Below are 16,610 nucleotides of genomic sequence, written 5' to 3' on the forward strand. Positions count from 1 at the left end.
ATGCCTACTAGGTTTGCAGGATATTCAATGGGCCGTGGGGATTAGTCGTGGTGCGCGCAAGCTGACTCGAACACGTAAATCAAAAAAAAAAAAATCATTAGTAGAAATAAGTCGGCAATTTCGTGGCACCACATCTCACCATGCAACTTTTCTTTCATAAAAGTGCATCGTATGGATGCTATTTTTCATTTTTTTTTATATATATATTTACAAGCAGGGGAGTGATGGATCATTCTGGGCCAACACGTAAATCAAAAAAAAAAAAATCATTAGTAGAAATAAGTCGGCAATTTCGTGGCACCACATCTCACCATGCAACTTTTCTTTCATAAAAGTGCATCGTATGGATGCTATTTTTCATTTTTTTTTTATATATATATTTACAAGCAGGGGAGTGATGGATCATTCTGGGCCATCACTACTGGAGTGCATTATACATCATAATTGCCGGATACTACTCTTTCATGGGTGTTCTTGAATGCATAAATTCACCAGAATTAATTTGAATAATTTTTAAAAAGTTAAAATTAAAAAAAATTAAATTAGATCTTATTTAAAATTTAACCAAGACAATCAAGTCATGAATTAACTTGTTGGGATAGATTAAGTTTTATCAGGTAAATTTCTTATTTGATTTAATATGATCCTAGTTTGAGACTAAATCACGAGTTAATGATTTATTAGGTTAACTGGTTAGAAATGCAATATTTTATAACAATGGATAAAATATGTTGCGAATACTTTAATATTGTTCAAAGCACAAAAGCTCATAACAATTATTTATTTCAATTAGCTTGTACTTTAGACCTTTAGATATTTTTGTTATATTGTGTTGGATTTGCATCCAATTATTCTTCATGATTGATGCAAAGGAATTTTATACATGAATTGAATGAATTGGTTTATTCAAGGAGGTGTTTGTTTACACAATCATACGAGATTTGTATTTTTTTTAATTGAAATGTTGGTTCATCAAAAACAACTATATTTTTCACATTTATAAACCAAGTGAATATAATTCACCTGGGTATTGTTCATGTGAACAATACTAGGTGAATTTCACTTGGCACTGTTCACACGAATAGTGCCATGATTATAATTATTTATATTAGAAAAAATATATTTTTAAATTTCATGATTATAATTACTTATATTAAATAAATTATTTAAAAAAAAATATATTTTACTTGAAAAACTAGTGTTTAATATTATTTAATAACACTATATAGATTAAAAGAACATCGTATGATGACATAATATTTATGAATTTAATTGTAATTTTAATTTTATTTATGATGATACTTTATCTAATTTTGTTGCATGTTAAAAAAACTATGAAAACTATAGTACTTATCAGATGAATTTCATATATGATGAAATTATATATAATTTAATGAAATAATAAAAAATACTTGATAAAAAATATTATTTATTTAATGATGTAATAATGGTAGTTAAATCTACAATATTTAAATTAAAAACTATTAATATTAATATATATCTCTTTTAATTATGTTATAACCTCAATTTAAAAAGCATGTTTAACCATACACATTAAACTAATTTTTATTTAATCTTAATTTCAACTATAGTTTTAACCAAATATATATAAATACCAAACTAACCTCAACCAAAAATATTTTTTATAAAATAATTTTTTTTCAAATCACAACCATAAAAACTACCACAATACCAAATACATTCTTAACATGACTTTATAATTCTTGAATGTGATGAAAGCTTCTGCCTTCTCTACCAAAATATAAACTCAAGTTTTGTAGTTGAAGAATATAAGAATTCCTTTGCGTGCTCTCCTATGAAAATAGATCTCTTTGTTGTTTTCCTACTAAACAATTTTAACACATTTTCAAAGGAGCCCATTCACCATTCTTTTATGCTAAAATGTTTTCAAGCCGTTAAAGTTTAAATATTCATATTTAAAGTTCCAAAGCTGATCTTTTATAAGTAAAAAAAACAAATTTATTTTTTTAGAAGTTTTTTAGCAGGAAAAATAAGCATTATATTTAAGGACGTTATAGTTACCATGATTAATCCTCCTTGTGGATGGTAAAGGTTTCATTTCCCATGTTGTATGGGAATTGCAAGCCCCTTTTTTTATAGTTGTACCACACTTAAAAAAATATTTTTTAATTCTGGGATATAAAACATCTTAGTAATGATCTGCACAATTCCATTCATAAACATTAATATATTTTATTTCCCTACCATAACCATACTTGAATTGTCTGTTAAATTTACAAAAATGCTGAAACTTTTATCAGGCGTGGTGAAAAGGTCCATCTCACCACAAATATAGTTACTAGAACCTAAATAAAGAAACTATAGTTCTTCTTTACTAGCTTTCTTGGCATTCAAATATGCCATTAACGACATTTTCCCACTAGCTTCTATATAGTATGATTTTATCTATAAGAGCCCGGTTCAATATATTGTATATTATTCGCTTTCGCTTAGTCCAACCCTACTTCAACGCCTCACAGTTTGGTTTCTAGTAGCCCACAGGTTTTAAAACATATACAACATATTGTCAACCAACAAAACTAATAAGGCCAACAACCAACTCCTCACCTGCCGATGTGGGATCTTACAATCCACCCCTTTCAAGGAGCCTGAAGACCCCGTTGACAACATCGGACAACTAGTGAGGTAAGTTTTGATACCAAATACAATAGTCCGACCCAACATGTTGTATATTGTCTGCTTTGGATCAACCCAACCCGACTTTCACACCTCATGGTTTTGTTTTTGGCAATCCATAGGCCCCAAAATGCATATAACATGTTGGCAACCAGCACTATTAATAAAGTCAACAACCAACTCCTCACTTATCGATGCGAGATCTTACATTATCTTTGTCTTCTTGCTTCAACTCCTCACTTATCGATGTGAGATCTTACATTATCTTTGTCTTCTTGCTTGGACATTCATATTAAAAATGTTCGAGTTCATGAAAATTATAGCATTTAATTGTAGACTTATTAGATCTTTGTCTGCCTCTACCTCTAAATTTGCCACGACCTTGTCCTCCTCCTTTTGATTGATCTTCATAAGTAACCTCAAATGCCTTTTCTTCTATAACAAGGCCATTTAAGTATTGTTTATATACTAAAAGACTATTATGTAGCAACACATCAATGGATAAGATGTCTAAATTATTAGACTCCTTGATAGAGCACACAACATAGTTGTATTCATGAGTTATAAAACTCAAAATCTTTTCAACAATCATAATATCCTCTATCTTCTTACCATGAACCCTCATTTTGTTAACTATAGTAAGGGTTTGAGTAAAATACTCATTTACAGATTTCCCTGCCTTTATGTTGAGCACCTCAAATCCCTTTTAAAGAGCTTGTTGTTGTGTACGCTACACCTGTAGCGCTTTCTGGTGCTTCTATTTTAGCTACGCCCGTGTTGCTCTCTAGTACTTTTGCTTCAATAAGTCCCAAATGCTCTTTCTTATATCCTTGTTCGGAATAGTCTCCATGGCTCATTGATCAGTGGCTTGGATGAGATAATTCTTAGCCTTTAACTCCTTTAGTTTTGTATATCTAATCACCTTCTTCTTTTTATTGATTTTTTATCATTTAGTCAGTTTTTGAGTGTATAAGATTTTTTATGAGCATACACTGGTAATCATAGTGTCCATCAAGCTTTGGAATTGCTGGTTGAATAAAATAGCCTATTTTACCCATAAATAGTCATACAAAGATAATTCAAATAGAACTAAAAGTAATCCATCCTTAAACTTCTAAAATTGTGGTCTTTGACTAGAAAATAGGTCAAGCTAGAAATCATGTTCCATATCATTTTAGCTCCAAATAAAAAATTTCAAGAATTTACCATTAAAAGAAATTTGGGTTATTTTCATAGATAATTTTTACAAATTCATGTAAATTGATTTTTAATTTTTAATTAAAAAAGTAAGAATTAATGACTTTTGATATGAATAATTTTTTTAATTTATCCTTTATCATTTATTATACCTTATACCATACCTTTCATCAAGAAATAGTTTTTTTTAATAAAAAAATTCATTTATTTTATAAACTCTGGATTATCTCTAAAAAGTAAAAAAATATTTTTCATTAATAATTCATTTCAAAATTATAATTTAAACACATGAAAATTGGTTGAAAAAATAATACGGTTTTAGGTCATTAAAGCTCACATAAGTTTTTCCTATATGACATCCTGAAAATAAAATGGACCTTTTTTCCCTATCAAAAAGAACAATTCTAACTCAATTTTCTCCCATCTAAAGGATGAGCCCATTGAGCTGATTCGGCCCAAACCAATAACATACAAAACTCGACCTCTAACCCACGGACCTGCTTGCTGAACCTCAAGCTCGTTCGCTCTCCCTGTAAATTCTAAACCCTAGTTGGACCAGAGAGAATCACCTGGAAAACAGTTTTGAAGCTGCCATGGGAGCTGAAATTGAGGACAATGGAGCAATACAGATACCGCCAACCCGAGCTGGGCACATAAAGAAACGAGCTCTTAAGAACAAAGCTGTATCAGTCTCTTTCAATGAGAAAGATCTCAGGTACTACATGCAATGTTTATTGTTTTTGTTGTTACTCTGCTTATGTCGCGATAATAATTTGAGATGAACTTGGTTTGTTGATTTGATTAGTGAAATGGGTTTTTTGGGTTTTTGATTTTGTTAAGGGATTATGTTACCGGCTTTCATAAGAGGAAGAAGAAGAGAAGGAAGGAAGCAATTAAACAACAAGAGGAGAAGTTAAGGCTTAAGCGAATCACGGCGCGCAAACAGGTTTGTAAAAGGTTCCAATTGATTGTTCTTTGTTTTTTATGATTGTGAGTTGAATTGATGGCATGGTTTGACAAAATGAATGAATGGTCTTGTTTTGAAGGTGTGGGTATTGGTCATGCGACAATCTGCTTGTTGTTGTATAGATAAAGGGTTTGTTTTTGGTAAGATTCGGTTGTGATTTGTGTTGCTAAATCATTCCTTGGACATACGGGCTAGTTCACTAGTTCCTGAGTGCTCGTACGAGTGGTGGTTGAGAATAAATTTTTTTTTAGATGGAGTTTGTTTTTTTATTTTAAAAGTATTTTTTTAAAAATTATTTTTTTAATTCAAATTAATATTTTTTTAGTATTTTCAGATTATTTTGATATATTAATATTAAAAATAATATTTTAATTTTTTTTTAATATCCGTAATTACAATTCTAAATACCTTCTAAGTCTATAGTTTAGACATGGTTAACGAGGATAATAAATAATGATGCGATTGAAGGGTTCTCCATGATGTTTCTTCTTGCAAATTCAGTGAGTTTCTACTTTCTAACATGTCAGATAAGAAACCCTAGCCCGGTCACTGGTGACCTGCATTCATGGTCAAGCTGATATATAAACATTTACTTCTTTGAAAATTTGGAATAGTCCAGAGAGGAAGCCGAAGTTTGTTTGTATAGTGTATGGAGAGCACTTCGCTGTTATTTTGAAATGCTTTTAGTTCCACTATCACCACAGCTTACCAAACTATCGTTTCCCTATTGTTCATGAAGATTAAGGAGAAAATCTTCTATTAGAATTTTGATTCAGTGCCTATGATATAGTGAGAACAAACAAAACTCTGACCCTCTTGCAATGTGAAAGAGGAGAAAATTTATCAATTTCTGGTAACCAACACCATCGAGGATGATATAATCCTGTTTTGCTTTATGTTCCATGGAGTAGTAAGTGTTGAAGGGTTCTTCTCTTCCCTGCATACCCTTGTATAAGCTGAATGATAGCTTTGACTGCCGAGTTTCAATTAGCATTTCATCCTAATCCTGAGCCACCAGGCTATAACAAAATGATTTTCCATCTTTCTGCTCATCAAATGCACCAAATCAGCACATCATAAAAGCTCAATCCAAATGCCTCTCCTCCATTGCATTGCTACTGTCACCTTTCTGGGGACAGGGATGAGTGCATATGGGCTATGACCTGAGGGGTGGTTGGGAACTTCATTTCATGAGTTCTTGTTGTCCTGACTTTGCCACCTCACTTCTATGTAGAGGAAACTGGAAAAAGAACTTGCTTTACGTGGAGGAGCTCCACCAGCCACTGATGAAAGTGACGAGTATGAAGAGGATCATGAAGAAAGTGAGCCAATTGCATCAGTAAACGGTATTTTCATTGACTCCCAGCTTATGTTAAGAGATAAGCACGCTGCTTGGAAACACATTAATTTACCAAGCCTATTGATTACCTGCATGCATCTTCAGATTTAATCTCCTTTTGGGGCTAACTTATCTGGTACCAGGGTTAATCTTGGTTTATAGAAATGGTAGGTAACCGTTCCAAAGGATCAGCAATCACTCCCTTGATGATGTTTTCAATTTTTGTAATTAGCTTGGTCCCCCGTGACCAATCAATGCACAAGGCCAATTCAAAGCAATGATAGCATGTGTATCATGTTAGTTGAAATTATTTGTGATCATATAGTATGTTTAGAGTGCATGCCCGCTAGGAACACCTTGTCACTTCTCCATGTAAAACACTCCCATAACGAAAGCATTATAATCATTTAAATTTTGGTATGGGCTTTATTTGTTTTAAAAGGGACAACAAAGTACGACAGCGGGGACATGCAAGTCACTGTGACAACTAGTGAAATTTCACGTGAAGATAAAGATGGCTCAAGTGAAAAGACACAAGCAGCAGTGCCGAGTTTGGTTGAAGCTGATAAAACGCACAAGTTATCCGTCAGCAAAAAGAAATCATTCAAGAAAGTTTCAAAACGCAAATCACGGTCAAAGCCACAAAAAAAAAGGGATAGAAAGAAGGGAAAGTCGAAGAACAAGCTGTAGTTTATAGTTGATCTTCTTGTCATACGAAGCATGGGGGGATCAAACTGTGTTTTCTGCTGTTGGAATACATAGTTTTAACAAAGGCTAATTGCTGAGACATTTATGCGAGGCCATGTAGAAACCGGTTCGTTTCAGCGTTTTATATTTTTATTAAAGCAAAGATAGTTGATGATATTTTCTCCACCAACAATGTACCGACTTTATCGACCATTCCAGGTTGATGTTTTCACAGTTTTTGGCTGGCAGGTTCGATCAGGGAATCCTTCCTCTTTGTCCTCGGTTTTTACTCAAAAGTTTAATGGCCACCAATAATGATGGTACGGGCAGCACATCTGTTCTTGTGTAATTTCCTGTCCGTCGTTAAACTCGTGTCCTCACGTTTTCTATTCGAATTTTGCCGTAGTACTTCGGGTCGGGATTGAGAAGTTCTGCCTTCTGGCGATATTAGTTGTCTGATTAGAGACACCTTGACTGCGAAGTTACACTGACAGTGGCATTTCTCTCTCTCTTCTCAATGAGAGTTCTGATCAATAAAAAGGTTATCTTGGACACCATCGGAGATTATGTGCTATGATAATTGGATCTCCTACTTGCATTGAATACTTGCGTTATCATTTCTGGTTTGGATTTCCAACATGAGAGAAACTTCTTACTAAATATGCAGATGGTGTTTTTGTCAAAATGCTTTGGGGATTAAAAAATAAAAATAATCTAAAAACATCATTGACTCAAATTCTCTCTCTATATATATTTTGAATAAATATAATACTATTTTTATATACATTGAATATAATAAATATTTATATAAAAATCGAACAAATAAAATAAAATAACCTAATTTGGAGTTGTTATATACAAGAATTTGTGTTATATTTGCGAGCCTCTTTTACAACATAGAGAGAGAGAGAGAGAGAGAGAAGGAAAATTAAATAGACAACCCTTCCTTGTTAGTCGAGGACCGGTTGCTTATTGGATTATTAAGATAATTAGACTGGACTATAGAATGGCCTTATCTCCAACGCTAACATAATTGGACCTATCAAATGGCTTTCAACTAACCAAACCCTAAAATCCAACGGCTAGTAACAGCACAATGATAACTTATCACCACACCCGCGACAAAACGAAAAGCACTCACGTGACAAAACTCCATAATTTAAAATTTAAAATTCAAAAGATTCCCAAACCAAAAAAGTTCATCCAGTCCAACGGTTCAGATCAGCCACTCATGATTCCCATGAAAAAAAAAAAAATCAAACAGCCACCAACATCCAACTCACCAATCTCACCAAAGAAACATACCAGATAAGGTGGGACCTCTCTGAAAAGAGATTCGCTCTGTCCACAACTATGCTGACTTGTCAATTAGAAGCCAAATTACACAAATGCCCTTAACTAAATATGGTGCTTCAATTTAGTTTCTTATGTTTTTATTTTAACAATTATACCCTTACAGTTTTATGCTTGTAGTGGTGTATCATTTTGTGCTTTGGGTGTCAAGATAATTAGACATTATGGGATAAGAGATTTATAAAATTATTTATGCTATTTTAAATTTGGATTACCTTATTTTCTTGTCTTTTGGTCATGATAATTTTCATGAGTTCTTAAAAATAATTAGAAAGTGGAAAAAAAGGAAAGGTAAAGGAGAGATCAGCTGACTACTAAGATTTATATATTTTTTTATATATTGTTATATATATTTAAAATGAATCCAAAACAATTATAACCATAATATCCAAAATTGAAATAAGTAAATTAAATGAAATTACACACGAAAACTTAAATAATCTAATTTTTTATCCATATTAATTTGATTTAAATATATAATTTGTTCATAAGAAAATTATCCCTTTTCATTATGATCAATGAAGAAACACATTGAAATAATTTTTTTATTATTATAAAAGAGAGGCTCGAAGTAATATATTTTAAGAAAAAAAATAAAAATATCAATATAAGCATCAATTAAACTTTAAGAATTCATTAATTACATGCTCTTGAGAAATTCTACGGCTTTCATTTTTGTATAGAGAGCTATAAGACGAGAGCGTTGGAACATGAGAATTTCATTGTTGAAGTAAATTGAAATAATATATATATATATATATATATATCGTTGAAAAAGGAACATAGAGAGTTGAAATTGAAACTTCATCATAGTTAGAGGACACACATAGACTTTGGCCATGAAGAAAAAAAAGAACAAAACCAAACCGAAGTAAACATACACATACTTCTCAGTCACGCACTGTCCAACGAAAATTCGCAGACACTTCCCGGAAACTTCAAAGATTCGTTCCTAGACGAAAAAGAACTCAGATTTTCCTATCAAACCCATCACATTTCACTTTCCCGCTCCCTTTCCATCCCATCTTTCCCTCTTTCCTCTCTAAAGAAAACAAAAGCTTTGTGGGGTTACCGTTATTCTCTCTTTTTCACGGAATACAAAAACAAATCTCTCTTTGGCAAAGGTAGTTTCTTGCTGGTTGTAAGTAGTGAAGGAGAAGGTGGGTGTCGGTGAAGATGCAAACCAGGTATGTTGAGAGATCGAATAGTATGGCGGCGGCGGCGAGAGGGAAGAGAGGACTTGATTCAAGCTCTGGTGACGATGAAGGCCAGCCTGATAGAAAAAGGCCTGCTTTAGCTAGGTGAAAAACTTCACCTTTTTTACAATATATATATTGGTATTTATTTTCCTTGGTATTACTATCTGTATACCTTTCGTCACAATTGGTTTAAATATGTTCGAGGAGAATGAAATGAAGGTAATTTAAGCGGGTTATTGGGTTGATTGGTTGAAACTTGATAACCAAGTTGATACTTGTCTCAAAGGTTTTGAATTCTCTTGCAGTGTCATTGTTGAAGCTCTCAAGGTGGATAGTTTGCAGAAGCTCTGCTCATCGTTGGAGCCTATTCTTCGGCGAGTTGTAAGATATTTGTTCCTCTTTTTTTTTTTTTTTTTTTACCATCTTTGAAGGATTCAGGATGGCTCTCCCTGTGTGTGTTTTTTTTGTATTTTCTATATGAAAACTCTTTAGTTCTTAATGTGTTCAATGAAAACAGGTTAGCGAAGAAGTAGAGCGAGCATTAGCAAAACTAGGCCCTGCCAAACTTACTGTACGGTGAGCCCTGGTCCTTTTGTCCCTCTTCTTGTTAAATTAAGGTTCAAATAGCACCCTTTCCCCCTTCAACCTCTTCAACATGTCGGCACAAAAATATTTAGAGGGCAGGTTGCATTATTTGGAGGACAGTCTCCATATTCTAATGGTTGAGAGAGTGCAGGTCTTCTCCTAAACGTCTAGAAGGGCCTGATGGAAGAAACTTGCAGTTGCACTTCAGGACCAGGTTGTCCCTCCCTCTCTTTACTGCTGGAAAAGTGGAAGGGGAGCAGGGTTCTGCTATTCATATTGTGTTGATTGATGGAAATACGGGCCGTGTTGTCACGTCTGGTCCAGAATCTTCAGTAAAACTAGATGTTATTGTACTTGAAGGTGATTTCAACAATGAAGATGGTGATAATTGGACCCAGGAGGAATTTGAGTCTCATGTGGTTAAAGAACGTGAGGGCAAGAGACCACTTCTAACTGGGGATCTGCAAGTGACACTGAAAGAGGGTGTTGGAACGCTAGGCGAGCTGACATTTACTGACAACTCAAGCTGGATAAGGAGCAGGAAGTTCAGGCTAGGGCTGAAGGTTGCCTCAGGCTGGTGTGTAGGGAATCGCCTTCGTGAAGCAAAAACAGATGCCTTCACTGTTAAGGATCACCGTGGAGAATGTGAGCTCATAATTAGAACCAGATCTTTTTGTATTTATTTGTGTGCATGCGTGTAACTGTGATATGTGCTTGTGCTATTCTTTCTAAAGATGCTAAATCTGAAGTTTCTGCCTTGCAGTATACAAGAAGCACTATCCACCAGCATTAACCGATGAGGTTTGGAGATTGGAAAAGATTGGAAAAGACGGCTCATTTCACAAGAGGCTGAACAAAGCTGGAATATATTCAGTTGAAGACTTCCTCCGCCTAGTAGTTAGAGACTCGCAGAGGTTGCGAACTGTAAGTAGGCTGTTTGGTTGTCAAATTATATTTCAATTTCCAATTTTGTTTATACTTATTCTTTTGTTCCATTTACTCTAGATTCTTGGAAGTGGCATGTCAAATAAAATGTGGGATGTTCTTGTCGAGCATGCAAAGACATGTGTTCTGAGTGGGAAACTTTATATCTACTATCCTGAGGATGAGAAAAATGTTGGCGTTGTTTTCAACAATATTTATGAATTTTGTGGTCTAATTGCCAACGGACAGTACTTCTCAGCTGACTCTCTTTCTGACAACCAGAAGGTAAGAAATCTAGGATTATTGATTAGCCAGTTATTGTTGGGTTTTGGTTGCATCCCCATGCATTTGAATGAAATTTGGTTTTCATTTCATCTGAAAACCAGGAAAAAGAAAAGAAAAAAGATGACACTAAGAAATATGCGAATGGTTTGGTTCTTGCAGGTCTATGTTGATAGCTTGGTGAAGAAGGCTTATGATAATTGGATGCATGTTATAGAGTATGATGGCAAATCCCTTCTAGACTTCAAGATGAATCAGGGCATAGATGCTTTAAAAAACGAGGTTCCATCTGTTCAACAAGAGTTTTTGAACTCGTATGATCATCAGGTTACTTTACCGACCATACCAGTCCCAGTCCCTTCAGAGCAGCCTGTTATGGACTCAGGTCTAACTGTTGGAGGTATGCTTTTGAACTTCCGAACAATCATAATACACATTATCCTAGAAGGTAAAAGTAGGTGATTGTTAGAATGCTAGGCTGTGTTTAATATGTATATTGTATTTATGTTGCATGTTTAAACGGTTTCTTTCACTAGAGCCTTGTTTGTTTAGAGCCTTTTTATTTCCTAGTTAGTACTGAGCTACTTCATATAATTGGTTGCTGACTCTGTGAATGTTCTCACATCCTCTTTCTCTCTCTCTAGGTTATAATGATGATATGGCTACCAGATTCTCAATGCATCCACAAAATGGAAATCTCAACACCCCTTTTCAATTTGATGCCACTTCATTACCTTCACAGAATCCTATGGTCCATACTTCACAGCAAATCCAGGTTCCGGGATCCGACAATTTACTTGCTCTTGGCCCTGGACAGACTTCAATACCAGGCTTTCAGAGTTTTGGCTCATCGACTCTTAATCCATACAAGGGAACTGAAGATTTCTTCTCAGAAGAGGAGATTCGTACGAGAAGTCATGAGATGCTTGAAAATGACGATATGCAGCATCTTCTTCGCATATTTAACATGGGAGGCCAGGGTCTCTCCTCCTTTAACGCCACCGAAGATGGGTACCCTTTCTTGTCAACAAACATGCCTACTGCACCTCCAAATTACAGCTTTGGTGATGATCCATCTCGTTCATCAGGCAAAGCTGTTGTCGGATGGCTCAAGCTCAAGGCAGCCCTGAGATGGGGCATCTTTGTCAGGAAGAAGGCTGCTGAGAGGCGAGCACAGCTCGTAGAGTTAGATGATTCTTAGATAGCCATTAGGGCAATGTTGATCTGGATTGGGTGTTAACAGGCTTCCTGCCCAATTCCTAGCTCACTAGAGCAGACACTGTTGTTTTGTCTTATAATATTGGGCAGGCTCTTTTGTTCAAGGTTCTGCTGCTCTCAGACAACATTCTAGACGTCCAAGGATCTTAGTGTTTCTACATTCCTCTACTGCACAGTAAGCCAACTTCCTCCATCAACAGCTGTCCTGCAGTTGCCCCTTCTCCCCTTGGTGAAGTTGCTTACCTTCCAGTCCAGCACTCTAACAGTAGTGAATTCTGAAGGTTGACGGAGTTGAGCTGTTTCTATTAACGATATTTTTGGATGGTGTAGACTTCTAATATTTCGGCCATCCATTCCCGAAGCTGGAAAACTCAGCAAGGGTGCATCTCGGTTTCTGCCAGGAAGTAGATAGAGTAGAAATGCAGCCTAATTGGATCACCTCCGTATTTGGCTAGTGGGTCCTATCTTCATGTGTTTTGTTTGTATAGGGTCAACAAAAAATAACGGCCAACTTTTGTTGTTCCCTAGTAACATTAGAATAATTGTTGGTATCAGTGATGAAGTTGGCCGGAACAAAAACCTCAATTCAGGCAGAAACTCTTACGTTGTTTGTGAATTGATGAAGAGTCTTCACGTAATGAAATAAGATTGATTTAGGCTGGATTATCATTGGCTAACATATGATTGCGACTTTGTTCATTGCCACATTTGCCAGAGAGAGAGCTGCCCAATACCAAGGAGCAGTAATGTGAAAACGATCAGTGGAAAGAGGACAGCACTCACATTGCAGAGAGCTAAACACATGCCTGGTAAAACAATGGTCAAACAAAAGGCCATTACTGGTTTTCAAACATGGAGGATTAATTTATAATCTTGTTAACAGATCAGGGACTAAAGAATAATTCAATGAAGAAATCTCTTAGGTAGGAATGAGGTCTGTTAAGCTGGATAACAATTCTAACCAAAATTTAGAGAACATTATCTATCCTTTAGGAATATATAAATTCCTGTTACCAAATTATATTTTCTTTATTTACAAATCTTAAAACCATTGAACCTATAATTTTCTTCAGACCTAATTTTGATTAGGCAAAGCTTTCTATAGACCTAATTTTGATTAGTTAGCCCTGATATTTTTAGTATTTTAAATAAAAAAACATAATGGGTAAAAAAAATTCAAGGCAGACATAGGAAAAAGGTTTTGGTTTTTTTTTAAATTATTCGAATTGATAATTTTTTATCTGAATTACTTGAACCCTCACCCTCAAATCAGGAGGGTAATTGTTAACACCATCCATCCCAGGTGTGTATTGGAGTGGTATCTTTAGACAAAAACATCACCTTTTAATTTGGATATTCTTAATTGATTTTCCCTTGAATTAGACAAAGGCACCTCACTGGCACCTCACTTGTTAATTCATATATTTCTAGAACATTGAGCTATCGAGATTTTCTTAAATTTTTTTACACCTTCAAGGCTGCTGAACAGGTTAGTGAAGAAATGGAGCGTGCTTTAGGAAAACCGGGACCTGCCAAACTTACTGGACAGTATGCTGTATTTTCTCTTCTCCTCCTGTAAATAATGCTCAAAGGGAACCTTTTGCCTTCAACGTGCTGTTGCATGTTTTCAGTCACATTCGATCATTAGATATTCAGCCCATCATAAGATTTTGTTGCAAGAGAAATAGATTTTCATTAGGTTCTAAATGACATTATCCCTACATGATTAATGTATAATGGGATGGAGTTCCATGTTTCAGATGCCTGTTCCACCTTTTCAAGTGCTAAATTTGCTAGGATTTTTTTTGGGGGGGTGGGGGGCGGTGGGGTTGGCGGCTTTTATATCCTGTCCTTGTTTACATGATTTAGTGAGAATAATATTTGTGCTTCTAATGGTCAAGCCAGTGCAGGTCTTCTCCTAAACGTTTAGAAGGGCCTGATGGAAGAAACTTGCAGCTGCACTTCAAGTCCAGGTTGTCCCTCTCTCTCTTTACAGATGGTAAAGTAGATGGGGAGCAGGGAGCTGCGATCTACCCATATTGTGTTGATTGATGCAAGCACGGGCTGTGCTGTCACATGTGGCCCAGAATCCTCAGTAAAACGAGACCTTATTGTGCTTGAAGGTGATTTCAATGACGAAGATGATGATAATTGGACCCGAGAGAAATTTGATTCTCGTGTGATTAAAGAACGTGAGGGCAAGACACCACTTCTAACTGGGGATCTGCAAGTGACACTGAAAGAAGGTATTGGAACTTCAGGCGACCTGACATTTACTGATAACAAAAGATGGATTAGGAGCAGGAAGTTCAGGCTAGGGCTGAAGGTTGCCGCGGGCTATTGTGAAGGCACTCGCCTTCGCGAAGCAAAAACAGATGCCTTCACTGTTAAGGATCACCGGGGAGAATGTGAGCTCATAAATAGAACGAGAACTTCAGATTTCATTTGCGTGTGCACGCGTTTAACTGCGGTTTGTGTATGTATTTTTCTGTCTAAAAGATGATAAATCTTGTGCCCCCACAGTATATAAGAAGCACTATCCGCCTGCATTGAATGATGAGGTTTGGAGATTGGAAAAGACTGGAAAAGATGGATCCTTTTACAAGAGGCTGAATAAAGCTAGGATACATACAGTTATAAGCACGATGGCAGAACCCTTCTAGACCTCAAGCAGAATCAGGGTGCAATTGCTTCTCAAAATGATGTTCCATCTGGTCAACAAGAGTTTTTGAACTCGTATGATCATCAAGTTACTTTACCTAACCTACCAGCTCCAGTTCCTTCAGAGCAGCCTGCTATGGACTGAGGTCCAACAGTTGGAGGTACACTTTTCAAGTGAAAATCAATCATAATATGCACGAACAACATAGAAAATGAAACCATGTGATTATTAGAATGCTGTGCTGCGTTTGATATTTAAATTGTGTTTCCGTTGCTTGTTTAAAAACCTTTCACAAAGTCCTGCTGTTTTTTAAAGTTTTTTATATTTACTTGTTGGTACCGAGCTTCTTCATATGTCTGGTTGCTTACTGTTAAAGCTCTCTCATTCCTGTCTCTCTCCAGGCTATAATGATGGTATGGCTGCGATATTCTCAATCCATACACAGAATGAAAATCTGAACACCCCTTTTCAGTTCGATGCCACATCGTTGCCTTTACAGAATCCTCTGGTCAATACTTCACAGCAAACCCAGGTTCCAGGAACTGTCAATTTACTTGCTCTTGGTCCACCACGATCTTCTACATCAGGCTCCCACAGTTCTGGCGAATCGAATCTAAATTCATACAGGGTAACCGAGGACTTCTTCTCAGAGGAGGAGATTCATATGAGTCTTCTTCATGTATGTAGTGGGATAATATGATTTTGTTCATGGCCATTTTGGTAGAGGAAGGGCTGACCTATTTGAAGGAGCAACAACGTGAAGGCAATCGTTATTCCTTTTGAGGAATTTTCATTTGAGCCCCAGATAAAATGGCTATCATCATAAAGGCATGTTGATGGGGGAATCACAGAATTTATGCAGAGAATAAATAAATGCAACAAACTCAATCAAATTCATAAAACAGCAGACTTGTAGTTCTTAGCAACAAGGTTTTGTTAAATTCGCCCAATGGCAGCCAGTCATTCTGTGTCTGGAACTTCTTCATCTTGCGGCAAAAACACATGCAACATCTCTCTGGATGCTGTCACGCAGTTATGGTTAAAAAAAAAAAAGGGAGCACGCGAAGAGGAGTGGTGGTTGTTTTGGAGATATTTGGGAGGGAAAGGAGTGATGGGAAGGGAAGGGACAAGTGAGACCAACAGAGGAGAGGAGGGCGAGGCTTGCTCTTTATTATACAAATGAACAATATAAAAAAGGAAAGCGCCGTTGTCGGGGATCGAACCCGGGTCACCCGCGTGACAGGCGGGAACACTCACCACTATACTACAACGACCACGATGATGTTTCAGTCAACACATATATATATCTTTATAAATTAACCCACTATAAAAATGGAAAGGAAAAGGTTGCTACCAACACTATATATTTATAGCCAAGAGATTACCAAGTTTTTATCAAATGTGTAAATGCAGAAGTTTATATAGATAACACAAGCTCATTAATCCAGTGGTTTATTTCAACTTAAATTACAAATTCTATATCGAGCAATAAATCATGAAGATTTATTTAGAAAAACTGCAAAGATTAATTTCACATCA

The 16,610-nt window shown here is 35.8% G+C and overlaps 2 protein-coding genes and 1 pseudogene across 2 annotated transcripts; all 3 read left to right on the forward strand.

Annotated features, from left to right (window-relative positions):
* Positions 1-4,346: 4,346 nt before the first annotated feature.
* On the forward strand, positions 4,347-7,420 carry LOC105108498 (ribosomal RNA-processing protein 17-like). The gene is made up of 4 exons (XM_011002825.1): positions 4,347-4,570; positions 4,696-4,801; positions 6,057-6,168; positions 6,604-7,420. Exons 1-4 carry the CDS (start codon positions 4,449-4,451, stop codon positions 6,849-6,851), a joined length of 588 nt encoding a protein of 195 aa, XP_011001127.1. The 5' UTR covers positions 4,347-4,448; the 3' UTR covers positions 6,852-7,420.
* A 1,684-nt stretch (positions 7,421-9,104) lies between these two features.
* On the forward strand, positions 9,105-13,075 carry LOC105108501 (uncharacterized). Its single transcript, XM_011002826.1, has 8 exons — positions 9,105-9,502; positions 9,706-9,781; positions 9,918-9,976; positions 10,137-10,630; positions 10,749-10,909; positions 10,991-11,194; positions 11,354-11,591; positions 11,836-13,075. Exons 1-8 carry the CDS (start codon positions 9,378-9,380, stop codon positions 12,390-12,392), a joined length of 1,914 nt encoding a protein of 637 aa, XP_011001128.1. The 5' UTR covers positions 9,105-9,377; the 3' UTR covers positions 12,393-13,075.
* LOC105108529 (uncharacterized) lies at positions 12,408-16,325 on the forward strand (annotated as a pseudogene).
* The last annotated feature ends 285 nt before the right edge of the window (positions 16,326-16,610 follow it).

This window comes from Populus euphratica, unplaced genomic scaffold (genome assembly GCF_000495115.2).
Source record: "Populus euphratica unplaced genomic scaffold, PopEup_1.0 scaffold194.1, whole genome shotgun sequence".
NCBI classification, from domain to species: Eukaryota; Viridiplantae; Streptophyta; class Magnoliopsida; order Malpighiales; family Salicaceae; genus Populus; species Populus euphratica.

Bases quoted from the DNA above. Each gene is read 5' to 3' on its own strand.
- LOC105108498 (XM_011002825.1), top strand. From the start codon at position 4,449: ATGGGAGCTGAAATTGAGGACAATGGAGCAATACAGATACCGCCAACC. The intron at 4,571-4,695 runs GTACTACATGCA...GATTTTGTTAAG, and splicing joins TTCAATGAGAAAGATCTCAG to GGATTATGTTACCGGCTTTC. The intron at 4,802-6,056 runs GTTTGTAAAAGG...ACTTCTATGTAG, and splicing joins GAATCACGGCGCGCAAACAG to AGGAAACTGGAAAAAGAACT.
- LOC105108501 (XM_011002826.1), top strand. From the start codon at position 9,378: ATGCAAACCAGGTATGTTGAGAGATCGAATAGTATGGCGGCGGCGGCG. The intron at 9,782-9,917 runs GTAAGATATTTG...CAATGAAAACAG, and splicing joins AGCCTATTCTTCGGCGAGTT to GTTAGCGAAGAAGTAGAGCG. The intron at 11,195-11,353 runs GTAAGAAATCTA...TGGTTCTTGCAG, and splicing joins CTCTTTCTGACAACCAGAAG to GTCTATGTTGATAGCTTGGT.